Source organism: Lethenteron reissneri, chromosome 54 (genome assembly GCF_015708825.2).
Source record: "Lethenteron reissneri isolate LAM-NWPU_2019-01 chromosome 54, ASM1570882v1, whole genome shotgun sequence".
Classification (NCBI taxonomy): Eukaryota; Metazoa; Chordata; class Hyperoartia; order Petromyzontiformes; family Petromyzontidae; genus Lethenteron; species Lethenteron reissneri.
In genome coordinates this window covers 11,815,209-11,828,407 of record NC_083832.1, presented here as the reverse complement: position 1 = coordinate 11,828,407, position 13,199 = coordinate 11,815,209, and the positions used below count along the sequence as shown (strand labels likewise).

The following is a 13,199-nucleotide window of genomic DNA, read 5'->3' as shown; positions in this document are numbered from 1 at the left end:
AGCCAGCCACTACCCGACACAGCCAATTAATAAGGGTTGTCATGTAAAGACCTCTATACAAGGATGAAACAGATGGACTTCTCCACAAATCTGGCTGTCGCCTGATGAAGCTAGCTGCCACGTTTTATTTACCTGACAACCCTTACTAGTTGGCTGTGTCGGGTGGTGGCGGGTTTAACGACACAATTATATATTAACGCGATCTAACCCAAAAAACCTCTATTATGGAAAATACACGGTGCAAGCGTTGCGAGGTGTCCACCCCGTGTCCACCCCGTGTCCACCATGTCCACCTCGTGTCCCCCCACGGCGCCCCCCATCCCGGCTACTTAGCAGTGCCGGGCTTGGTGCGACTCTTGCGAATGGCGTCCTTGTGCTTCTTGCGGTAATCCTGCAGCAGAGAGAGCATGGGGGGCGACAGAAGGGCGAGCACAGGGCTTGAGCAGAGAGAGCGTGGGGGCGACAGAAGGGAGAGCACAGGGCTTGAGCAGAGAGAGCGTGGGGGGCGACAGAAGGGAGAGCACAGGGCTTGAGCAGAGAGAGCGTGGGGGGCGACAGAAGGGAGAGCACAGGGCTTGAGCAGAGAGAGCGTGGGGGGCGACAGAAGGGAGAGCACAGGGCTTGAGCAGAGAGAGCGTGGGGGGCGACAGAAGGGAGAGCACAGGGCTTGAGCAGAGAGAGCGTGGGGGGCGACAGAAGGGAGAGCACAGGGCTTGAGGAGAGAGAGCGTGGGGTGCGACAGAAGGGCGAGCACAGGGCTTGAGGCAGAGAGAGCGTGGGGGGCGACAGAAGGGCGAGCACAGGGCTTGAGCAGAGAGAGCGTGGGGGCGACAGAAGGCGAGCACAGGGCTTGAGCAGAGAGAGCGTGGGGGGCGACAGAAGGGAGAGCACAGGGCTTGAGCAGAGAGAGCGTGGGGGACAGAAGGAGAGCACAGGGCTTGAGCAGAGAGAGCGTGGGGGGCGACAGAAGGGAGAGCACAGGGCTTGAGCAGAGAGAGCGTGGGGGGCGACAGAAGGGAGACAGGGCTTGAGAGAGAAGCGTGGGGGCGACAGAAGGGAGAGCACAGGGCTTGAGCAGAGAGAGCGTGGGGGCGACAGAAGGGAGAGCACAGGGCTTGAGCAGAGAGAGCGTGGGGGGCGACAGAAGGGAGAGCACAGGGCTTGAGGAGAGAGAGCGTGGGGGCGACAGAAGGGAGAGCACAGGGCTTGAGCAGAGAGAGCGTGGGGGCGACAGAAGGGAGAGCACAGGGCTTGAGGAGAGAGAGCGTGGGGGGCGACAGAAGGAGAGCACAGGGCTTGAGCAGAGAGAGCGTGGGGGGCGACAGAAGGGAGAGCACAGGGCTGAGCAGAGAGAGCGTGGGGGGGCGACAGAAGGGAGGAGCACAGGGCTTGAGCAGAGAGAGCGTTTGTGTCGTGTTGGTGGCTCCTCCGTTGAAGGAGCGCAGACTACAGTGTGGGACTTGGTTGTCCACAAAGTTAAAATCCTCCAAACCAGGATTTGAATTTGTTAGCCGCTCATTCCGCTGCCGAGCCAGCTGGTCAGATAACCTTGCATTTTACACCGCTCACGGGGCGTCATGCACGGAGGTCACGGGTCAAGGGGTCACAGGTCAGACCCGAGAGCCTTTGGCTGGGTTAGGGGTGAGGGTCAGGAGGCGATGTGGCTCTGGTGAGCGCTCACCTGTCTGAGGTTGGCTCGCATCTCCTCCCAGCCGTCCCTCACTTGCTCCATCGCCTCGCTCCGACAGAACGACTGCGGGCCTTCTGCATGCACACAAAGACAAAGATCCCCCCTATAGCCTTGAGAGACTTTTCGGAAAAGTGCTGCTAGTTAGCACCGATTGAAGGTTGGCTCGGCGCCACGAGAGAGTGGTGTGAACAGCACCAGGCCCCGGCCGCCTTTGTCTCCCCAGTGCTGATGTTTAAACACTGCACCAGGTACTGATTTGAGGCCGAGTTGATCCAAGGGAGGCACAGGGCCAGTTGAGATGACCGTAACTAACGTTGGTCGTGAGCGGGAATCGAACTTGGGTCGTCGGGTTCAGTGCAGTGCGCAAACTACCACACCTCGTAGGTTTGAGGTGAGCGTCATGAGGGCGAGCGTGAGAGGCGAATGTGGTGAGGGGTGAGTGTGGTTAACATCAGCGTATAAGACGTGGGTGTGATGAGGGCGAGTGTGGTATTGCCAAGGGTGAGCGAGTGTTGTGCACCCCTCACCCGTGAGCCTCAGCGTCGTCCTTCGTGAAGAAGAAAAATTTGAGTCCTGATGCAGTCGAGGGAGACCTGGGGGAGACACGGCGAGACACGGCGAGACACGGTGAGAGACGGTGAGACACGGGGAGACACGGCGAGACACACAGACGCAAGGCGCTCGCTCACCGCGTTACCCCACACCACCGAGTCGGGTTGTGCCGAGTGAATAAATGAGAAGCAACACGACGCGCGCACTTCACCACATTCCGCCGTACCCGAGCTTCCCTGCCCCCTCCACCTCCTTTTCTTCCTCCACCTCGTCCTGCTCCTCCTCTTCTGAGCTGCTGTCGTGGAAACTCCCATCCGGTTGAAACGGAACCGACTTGCGGTCTCCTGGCAACGGAGAGGCGCAAGTCGGTGGGCAAGCCAGCGAGAGGCGTTGGGGTCACTGGGCGAGTGAGCGGGCGAGTGCGTGGGGGCGAGTGAGCGGGCGAGTGCATGGGGGCGAGTGAGCGGGCGAGTGCGTGGGGGCGAGTGAGCGGGCGAGTGCATGGGGGCGAGTGAGCGGGCGAGTGCGTGGGGGCGAGTTAGCGGGCGAGTGAGCGGGCGAGTCAGCGGGCGAGCGCGTGGGGTCGAGTGAGCGGGCGAGTGAGCGGGCGAGTGCGTGGGGGCGAGTGAGCGGGCGAGTGAGCGGGCGAGCAGGCGTACCGGCCGGAACGAGTTCCCGAGCTCCCTCCGGAACGGAGAAGCAGAAGGAGAAGCCGCCCTGGTTCCGAGCCTCCGTGGATCCGGAGCCCCCCGAGAGGAATTCAAACGCAAACTGGGTTGGGGGGGGGCCCTTGTCCACGGCCGCCGCCCCCTTCTCCTCCCGCTTCTCCTCCTGCCCCCCGCCAAACAGCTGCTTGAGGTCGGAGGTCACGTGGTAGTAGGTGTCTGCGGAGACGGGCGGCCCCCACCTCTCCTCCTCGCGGCGCTGCCTCCGCTCTGCCTTGCTGCTCGCACACCACAGACAAAGATCCCCCGTGTAGCATTTAACCGACTGGTGGGGCAAGTGCTATTAGCGAGCACCTATGAAGGCCGGCACGCCACACATGAGGGTGGTTGTGGCTGTATGTGAGCGTGTGTGTGAGCATGTGTGAGCGTGTGTGCGTGAGCGTGTGCGTGCGTGTGCTGTGTGCGCGTGTGCTGTGTGCGTGCGTGCGTGTGCGGTGGCCACCTGAGGGTGGAGCGCTTGGCCCCCTTCGGCTGCTGCTGGGAGGCGGCTGGGGGCACGGCCCCCTTCCTGAGGCCCCCACTCTTTGGCTGCTTCAGCTCCGAGCCCCCTGGTGTCTCCACACCTGACGTGCACACAGAACCAGAATCTTTATTTCAACTTACGAGGAATCTCATGAGCCATGAAGCTCTTTTCCACAGATGTCGAGTAGGGGCGGGTCAGTAACACACATGCAGACGCACGCACACGCGCACACGCACACTCACACGCATGCACACGCACACACACGCACACACACGCACACGCTGTGGCAGGGTGATGGTGTCAATGATGAAACCGCCATAAACACGGGGTGAGCAATGGGGTGAGGGAAGGAGTGGGAGAGAGGTGAGCGAGGGGGTGAGGGAATGACCGAGGGAAGGAATGAGAAAAGGGGTGGTGAGTGAGGAGGTTGGGGAACGAGCGAGAGGAGAGCGAGGAAAGGAATTAAAAGAGGGGGCGAGGAGGGAGTGAGGGGTGGGGAAGAAGTGAGCGAGGGACGAGAGGTGAGCGAGGGACGAGAGGTGAGCGAGGGAGTGAGCAAGAGGGATGAGTGTGGAGCGCGTTGAGGAAGGAGTGGCCGGTCATCCTCACCGTCACCGCCCCCCTGCGGCCCCTCGTCGTCGTCGTCTTCAAACCTCCCGTCCAGACGGAAGCGCTCGTCCTCTCCAAAGCCGGTCTGCGGGGTGAGGAGGCGACAGCGGCACTTGGTGAGGTGGTCAACGGGAGAGGAGGTGAGGGGTGAGGTGGTGAACGAGAGAGGAGGCGAGCGTGTGAGGAGGTTAGAGAATAAAGGGGGTGAGCGGAGGAGGTGACAGGGTGAGGTGAGCAATGAGGGAGCAGGTGAGGGGGTGTTACCTTGACGACACGACCCGGCCTTGCCATGGCCGCCTCTTCCTGCCCCTCCTCCTCCTGGGGTCGCGACCCCGCGACCTCCGTGTGACCCCTCTCCTCCTCGACCTCCTCATCCTTTTCTTGCTTCCTCTTCTTTTTCTTCTTGGTTTTGTGGCACACGCTCTCCACCTTCTCCACTTCCTCCTCCTCCTCCACCTCCTCCTCCTCCACCTCCTCCTCCACCTCCTCCTCTTCTTTTTTCTTATTTTTCTTCTTTGTTTTGCTGTTGATTTTGCAATACAAAGCGTTCTCCACCTCATCCTCCTCCACCTCCTCCTCCTCCACCTCCACTTCTTCTTTCTTTTTCTTTTTTGTTTTGCTGTTAATTTTGCAATACAAAGCGCTCTCCTCCACCTCCTCCTCCAACTCCTCCTCCACCTCCTCCTCCACCTCCACCTCCTCCTCCACCTCCTCCTCCTCCACCACCTCCTCCTCCTCCACTTCTTTCTTCTTTTTCTTTTTTGTTTTGCTGTTGATTTTGCAATACAAAGCGTTCTCCTTCACCTCCTCCTCCTCCTCCACCACCTCCCTCTCTACCTTCTTCCTCTTTTTGCTTTTAGATTTGCGACACAAAACCTCCTCCTCCTCCTGCTTCTCCTCCTGCACCTCCTCCTCGTCGTCGCCCGCTCCCCGGCCGCTCTCATCTTCATCTCCCGGTGTTCGGCGAACGGGCGACCCGGCCGGTCCAATCTCCCCAGGTCCCCCTCCTCTGCCACCGCCGCCGTCCCGAGTGTCTCCGAACAGCCAGCGCGTGCCGAGGAACAGGGGCGGCCGAGAGCTGTGCCGTCCCGCCGAGAGGCCTCCCTCATCGTCACGCACCTCGTCAACGTCCCTGTCCACAGAATCACGTTTCAGTTTTTTTTTGCTGCTACTGCGGGTGGTGGAACTTCCTCCCGGAGTCGGCGCTCCACGCTTTGCCTCTGGCTCCGCGACCCGGGGTTCACGCTCCGGGCCGTTGAGTTTGTTGCAGTCGCTGGGGTCGTCGTCACGGTCGCTGGGGTCGTCGTCGGGGCCGCCCCCCTGAGACCCTGAGACGGCCGCGCGGAGGTCGTCAAGGCTCAGCTCGAGGCGGTAGCAGCCCTGCATCATTTTCGCATACTCCTCATCCTCCTCATCCTCCTCATCATCATCATCCTCCTCATCCTCCTCCTCCGCTAACTCCTTACTGCAATGTGGGCAACTCTTCCCAACGCGTTTCCGCTTCTTCCCCTCCGCTCCGGCAGTGCCTGGAGGAGCTCCGCGTTTCGGGGTCGGCCGGGGTAACGCGGCGGTCCGCGTTTCCCCGGTCGCCACGGCGACAACATCACGGTCCGTTGCCCGTGGCAACCATACGGAACCGCCCTCCTCACCCTCGGAATCGTCACCGGCGCTCGCGTCGCCGGCGTGGGGCCGCGAGGGCACAAACCCGACGGGCACCACCTCCAGCTCCTGGTCGCTGTCGTCCCGCAGGCGGCGCTGCCGCGGCCGCTCCTCCGCCTGCGCCGCCGCCTCCACCATGCGCGCCAGCTCCTCTCCCGAGTCCGCCTCGTCGGATTCGGCGCCGTTGCTACGGGCGCCGGCGCCGCCGCGGTTGTTGCGCGACGCTGGCTTCGGTGTCGTCGCGGCGTCGCGGCGGGCAGCGGGCGGCCGTTCTGGCTGCTTCGTCTTCTTTTTCTTCTTCTTCTCGTCGTCGTCGCGGTCGTCGTGGAGCTGCCAGGTGAGCTGGCTCACCGGCGTGGGCGGGGCGTCAGCTTCCGGCGCCGCCAGGCGCTTGAGGTTGTGGCAGAACTTGGACGGGTCGTACCGGATGACGTGAGCACGGAGGAGTCAAGGGCGGAACGGCGTGGCCACGGTCCCAAACCCGGACCGCAAACCCTATCCACTAACCCTCACCCCAACTACTAACACCGTGAACCCTAACCGAGAACCCGAAACACTAACCCTAACTGCTAACCCTTACCTTAACCACAAACCACGCTGGCAAAGCAGGGGTTTTGGGCAGAGAAATCCACACTGACCAACAACTCCCATGACGGACACGGCATGTGGAGGCCTTCATCCAGCAGCAGATGATAAATGGATGTAAGCTATGAGTAGCTTTTAAAGAGACATCTAGGGACACAGTGGCACACATAGACACAGTAACACACATAGACACAGTGACATGCAGAAACACAGTGACATTCAGAGATAGTCTATGGGTATCTATGTGCGAATCTACGGGTCTCTGTGTGAGTACATGTGTCTCGGTGTGATTCTATGGGTCTCTGCGAGTCTCTTGGTTCTGAACAGTGGCACTAGAGCAATTCACCAGCTGACAGCCAGCGCCACTGCATGGCTAGAAAGCTGAGACATTGCGGTATGTGCAGCTGTTCCAGCTGATCATATCTGCAATGTTCAACATGGTCACAAGACAGGACGCAAGGACACACTCAGAGACAGAAGGAGACACTTGGAGACACTTGGAGACACACATCGGCATTCAGAGAAACAAGGAGACACCAAGAGACACTCGGAGACAAACACACACGGTAAGAGATACACCAGAAGACGGAAGATACACAAACACACCAAGAGACACTTGGAGACAGGAGACACACAGAGACACCTGGAGACACACAGAGACATGTGGAGACACAGGTCTCCAGTCGTCGACGCAGTGAAGGATATTTTCTTTTTGTCTTTTCTTCTCACCTTCACGATGGGCAGCACTCTCCCAAACTTGCTCACCACCCAGTCCTGGAACCAACCACCCAACCACACAAACCATACACAGTCACTCAACCAGACCAACCACACACACTCAGTCACTCACCCACACACTCACTCAGTCATTCAACCACACTCACAGTCACCCAACCATACCAACCACACTCACTCAGTCACCCAACCACACACACTCACCCAACGGTAAGCGAGGGTTGAGCGAGCAAGCGAGGGAGTGAGCGACGGGTGAGCCAGTGGTTAAGCGAGGGTTGAGCGAGCGAGGGAGTGAGCGACGGGTGAGCGAGTGGGTAAACGAGGGTTGAGCGAGCGAGGGAGTCAGAGACGAGTGAGCGAGTGGGTGAGCGAGTGGGTAAGCGAGGGTTGAGCGAGCGAGTGAGAGACGGGTGAGTTAGTGGGTAAGCGAGGGTTGAGCGAGCCAGTGAGCGAGCGAGGGGTTGACGGACGTGGAGAGCGACAGGGCGAGCGAGCTGGTGCCGTACCGGAACCCCCGGCACCTCGGTGCCCGGGACAACACCGCGCATGTGGAAGTTGGCGGCGCCGGCGGCGTTGAGCGCCACCAGGAGGGGAGGGTTCACTGGGCCCCCACCCCCCGCGGCCCCCACCTCCTCCTCCTTCGCCACCGCGCGTTCCGCTCGCTCCTTCTCCAGCCTGAGGGAAGGGGGGGGGGGTGAGGAGTAGACGATGCAGGTGGGCACTCAGGAGACCAGGATAGAGTCTCACTTGCACGAGTGACCCAAGTCATCAACATGACCGGTCCTGCGCCTCCCCTATGCGTGGATGTATGTGGAAATTATTTTGCAGCGTACGTAGCCAAACCGTGCTAATCGGAGGTGCGCTAGGTCTATCGCGCCGCGTAAACTTTAACACTGGGGAGATAAAGAAGGTGGCCGGGCATGGTGCCGGCCATCCACCCCAACTCGTGTACTGTACCGGTCTTCGTAGGTGCTCGCAAATGGGACTTGCCCCAACAGTCTGTTAAGGCTACACAGAGCATATTTATATTTGTGTTACCCCGCACCACGTAGATAGTTCAAATGAACGCAGAGCTCCTGTAACACGCAGCCACGCCGCTGGAATGGTTTGAAGTTAACCCGCTGCCACTGCTGATAACAGATTACAGATTACATGTCCGGGTTCACAGAGTAATCCGATTACTTGCTCACCGCTGCAGGAAGCTCTCCTTGGCGAGCTCCAGCTGCAGGGTCCCACCCTTCCACTTGGTGTGGTTGAGCACCGAGAAGCCTGGAGGAGACACATGCAAGTCACAACCACAACCGTATTGCGGCTATAACCGCGTCACCACCGCAACCGCATCACACGACGTGACACAACACATGGCCACACGACGGCACGACACACAACACACGCGGAAGCACTCGGAGTCACCCTCTTAAAAATAATCGGTGAAGCTTTCTGCGCAAAGCAAGCATAGTAATCATGATTCACTCACACGTGGTCACTCCTTCATAGCCTCGCTCACTCACTCTTCTCTCTCTTCGACAACACTTGGCACATTTATCAAGAACACTTTGTGGCCTTAAAGGAAAAGCAGGCAATATGTGACGTTTCGGGCAACGGCCCTTCTGCAAAGCACTCTCCCTTACACTTCCGTAGCTCGGCGTCACTCGCCTGCAGGCTCACGTAGGCGAACGTCTTGATGGGAGTGCCTGTAACACAAAGACAAAGGTACCCCGTGTAGCCTTAACAGACTGGTGGAGCAAGTGCTGTAAGCGAGCACCTATGACGGCCGGCATGGCACACGAGGCGGTAGCGGGTGGCCACGCCCGGCCGCCTTTGTCTCCCTAGTGGGGATGTTTACACACCGTACCGGATATTCATTTGAGGCCGAGTCCACCAATTGGAGGCCCCAAAACCGGCTCAGATCATCAAGAGCGGGAATGGAAGTCGGGGCGCCGGGTTCACAGCGCAGCGCGCAAACCGCCGAGCCATCCCTCCCCCAAACACACACGAGGTCCTCATTCAATACCACCGTCAGCCATGTTCTATGCACTGCTGGATTAAGACCTCCCCAAGCTGTCGCCATCTCTCACGGTCCTGCGACATAACCCAACGGAGCGCGGGTTACAAGAGCTGACTTCGCCGCTCCATCTCCGCGGCGGACGACCTGATGGGAACGTTCCTCCTCTGGCGTGAGTCTTGACCACCGGTCGCCATCCCTCCTCCTCACCAACTCACTCACCCCGGTCGCCCTTCACTTCCCCGCAACCTTCGCCCCTCACGCCTCACCACATTTACCTCGTTATCCTATTACCCAACAACCCTCCGATTAGACTCCTCACCCTCCCTGCATCACCGTTCTGCTCACTTCATCTCAACCTCAACTCATCGTCCTCCTCATCACATCCCCATTCCCCGCCCCTCATCCCTCCACACTTCCACACCCCCCCCCTTCACCTTAACCCCCCCTCACCTCCCTCAGTCACCCCCTTCACTCACTCATCCCCCCCCCTCACTCACTCATCCCCCTCCCTCACTCACCCCCCTCATTCACTCATCCCCCCCCCTCACTCACCCCCTTCACTCACTCATCCCCCCCCCCTCACTCACTCATCCCCCTCCTCCACTCACCCCCCTCATTCACTCACCCCCCTCGCTCACTCACCCCCCTCGCTCACTCACCCCCTTCACTCACTCACTCATCCCCCCCCCTCACTCACCCCCTTCACTCACTCATCCCCCCCCTCACTCACCCCCCCTCCCTCACTCATCCCCCTCCCTCACTCATCCCCCTCCCTCACTCATCCCCCTCCCTCACTCATCCCCCTCCCTCACTCATCCCCCTCCCTCACTCATCCCCCTCCCTCACTCATCCCCCTCCTCACTCACCCCCTCACTCACTCACCCCCCCCACTCACTCACCCCCCCCCCCCCCACTCACTCACCCCCCTCACTCACTCACTCATCCCCCTAAATCACCCCCCTCACTCTCTCATCCCCCCTCACTCATCCCCCCCACCTCACCCACTCACCCCCCTCACTCATCCCCCCCACCTCACCCACTCACCCCCCCCATCACTCACTCACCCCCCTCACTCACCCCCCCTCACTCTCTCATCCCCCCCACCTCACCCACTCACCCCCCTCACTCATCCCCCCCACCTCACCCACTCACCCCCCCCCCCTCACTCACTCACCCCCCTCACTCACCCCCCCCCCCTCACTCTCTCATCCCCCCTCACCCCCCTCACTCACTCATCCACCTCACCCACTCACCCCACCCCTCACTTACTCACCCACTCACTCACTCACCCACTCACTCACTCACTCACCCCCCTCACACTCTCACCCCCCCCTCACCCGTCTCGTCGCTCCGCGTCTTCACCGCCACGTCCCCCACGGCCCCGAACGCCTCGAAGCGGCGCCGCAGCTCCTCGGGCCGCACGCTCGCCACGAGGCCGCCCACGAACACGCGGCGCGGCGTCTCCCGCGGCGTCTCTCGCGGCGTCTCTCGCGACGTCTCCCGCGGCGTCCCCCGGGTCCCCTCGGCCGCGACGCGGGTCCCCATCTCACCCCTCGACCGATGATCCCCAGCGGCTCGCGCCGACCACGTGGGGCCAAGACCGGAAGAGGAAGTCACGTGGGGCCCACACCGGAAGAGGAAGTCACGTGGCCCACGCAGGGCGGCGGGTCACGTGTCACGCCCCGAGTCAGCCTGCAGCTGGCGACTATTGCTGTTGTTATTGTTATAGTTGTTGTTATTGTTATAGTTGTTGTTATTGTTGTTATACTCCATGCTAAATGTTTATTTCGTTGGGTTATATCGCGGAAATAGAACTGTGTCGTTAACCCACCACCCGACACAGACGATGAGCAAGGTTTGTCACGTGAACGAAACGCAGCAATTACAAACCTCTCGAGCCCTTGTTACAGAACAATTCCGACATCACATCGTGGCCACCCCGTGCCCCTTCAATCTCAGCGCTCCTCCTACGAAGCCCCAATCACAAGGGAGAAACACAAACAAAGAGACACGAAGACATTGTGTTGCCGGTATTGGAGCGGCTGTGCTTAGTATGGACCTGAAGACTCAATTTCCTGTACAAGAATTCGGCTAAACCGTACGGGTTGACAGCGATGCAATTAGTCCCTAAGCACGCCGGTGTGTTGCAGAGTAAACTCACATTTACTATTTGAGTCCCAGTTATAAACTTATTTAAATTGTAGATGTGAGTTTATTCTCCAACACAACGTGCCAACCCCTCGCTAATTGGCAGTCGGGTGGTGGCAGGTTGGTGACACATTGACGCGATGTAACTCAACAAAAACCCTTCATGGACAGCAATTTAAGCGGCGTTCGTGACAGACGAACAAAACGAGACTGAAACTCGAGTGCCAATTCATCGCCGCCAGGCTCTGGTTGCGAATCATGCCGGCGAGCCGCCCAGATCTTACACACCAGAGGACCTTGGTCCCAATTCGGGGATGGCTCTCGTGTTAGTCACGATTCAATATTCTCTTGCAAGAGCGCCCGTCGTTATTTTGAGTTGTGAACCTACTCCACGACTTGGCGTCCAACTCCGTCCCCCCCCCCATGGCAAAAGGACCGGGATGGTCGCCCACAAACTTGCTGCCAACTCGTCGGCAGTGATTCAAGCGAGCCCGACCCTGCTGCTGCTGCTGCCGCCGATGATGCTGCGACACTTCAATGTTGACACCAGTCGCGACTGCTGCTTGCGCTGCTGACGAGTAGGAACCACGCGTGCAGTGGCGGCGATGCTGCTGCTGCTGCAACAACGACGACGACAACTCTGCACGCCCGCGCGTGGGCTTGAAAGGAAGAGAGACATACAGGCGACGCGACGGGCAATGACCCTTTATCATGGCACACACACAGAGCACGTGGTGCCAAGTTCACCACCAAGAATCGATTCTTTATTCGCGTCTCTCGCCCGTGGTGCGTTGCTTCCCCGTTGCGTTGTCGCGTTCGCGAGTGGTGGTGGTGGCGGGGGACTTTGTGTTCGCCCCGTGCGCCCGAGTCGGCGCGCACTCCTCGCAGCTGCGCGGGGCGCGGAGCTGCTGCGTGCTGCGTGAGACTGCTGCGTGTTGCGTGAGACTGCTGCGTGTTGCGTGAGACTGCTGCGTGTTGCGTGAGACTGCTGCGTGTTGCGTGAGACTGCTGCGTGCTGCGTGAGACTGCTGCGTGTTGCGTGAGACTGCTGCGTGTTGCGTGAGACTGCTGCGTGAGACTGCTGCGTGTTGCGTGAGACTGCTGCGTGCTGCGTGAGACTGCTGCGTGTTGCGTGAGACTGCTGCGTGTTGCGTGAGACTGCTGCGTGTTGCGTGAGACTGCTGCGTGTTGCGTGAGACTGCTGCGTGCTGCGTGAGACTGCTGCGTGCTGCGTGAGACTGCTGCGTGCTGCGTGAGACTGCTGCGTGCTGCGTGAGACTGCTGCGTGAGACTGCTGCGTGCTGCGTGAGACTGCTGCGTGCTGCGTGAGACTGCTGCGTGAGACTGCTGCGTGCTGCGTGAGACTGCTGCGTGCTGCGTGAGACTGCTGCGTGCTGCGTGAGACTGCTGCGTGAGACTGCTGCGTGCTGCGTGAGACTGCTGCGTGCTGCGTGAGACTGCTGCGTGCTGCGTGAGACTGCTGCGTGCTGCGTGAGACTGCTGCGTGCTGCGTGAGACTGCTGCGTGAGACTGCTGCGTGCTGCGTGAGACTGCTGCGTGAGACTGCTGCGTGCTGCATGAGACTGCTGCGTGCTGCGTGAGACTGCTGCGTGAGACTGCTGCGTGAGACTGCTGCGTGAGACTGCTGCGTGCTGCATGAGACTGCTGCGTGCTGCGTGAGACTGCTGCGTGAGACTGCTGCGTGAGACTGCTGCGTGCTGCGTGAGACTGCTGCGTGAGACTGCTGCGTGAGACTGCTGCGTGCTGCATGAGACTGCTGCGTGCTGCGTGAGACTGCTGCGTGAGACTGCTGCGTGAGACTGCTGCGTGAGACTGCTGCGTGAGACTGCTGCGTGCTGCATGAGACTGCTGCGTGCTGCGTGAGACTGCTGCGTGAGACTGCTGCGTGAGACTGCTGCGTGCTGCGTGAGACTGCTGCGTGAGACTGCTGCGTGAGACTGCTGCGTGCTGCATGAGACTGCTGCGTGCTGCGTGAGACTGCTGCGTGAGACTGCTGCGTGAGAC

General features: G+C 60.1%; 1 protein-coding gene across 1 annotated transcript; it reads right to left on the bottom strand.

Annotated features, from left to right (window-relative positions):
* Positions 1–8: 8 nt before the first annotated feature.
* On the bottom strand, positions 9–11,434 carry NOL8 (nucleolar protein 8). The gene is given in 17 exon segments (XM_061574012.1): positions 9–391; positions 1,682–1,764; positions 2,218–2,227; positions 2,229–2,283; positions 2,469–2,586; positions 2,902–3,185; positions 3,410–3,530; positions 4,040–4,124; positions 4,304–4,504; positions 4,781–6,130; positions 6,989–7,057; positions 7,525–7,693; positions 8,209–8,287; positions 8,650–8,712; positions 10,364–10,660; positions 10,663–10,926; positions 11,386–11,434. Coding segments are annotated over 17 exon segments (3,363 nt in total). The 3' UTR covers positions 9–325.
* Between the last annotated feature and the right edge of the window lie 1,765 nt (positions 11,435–13,199).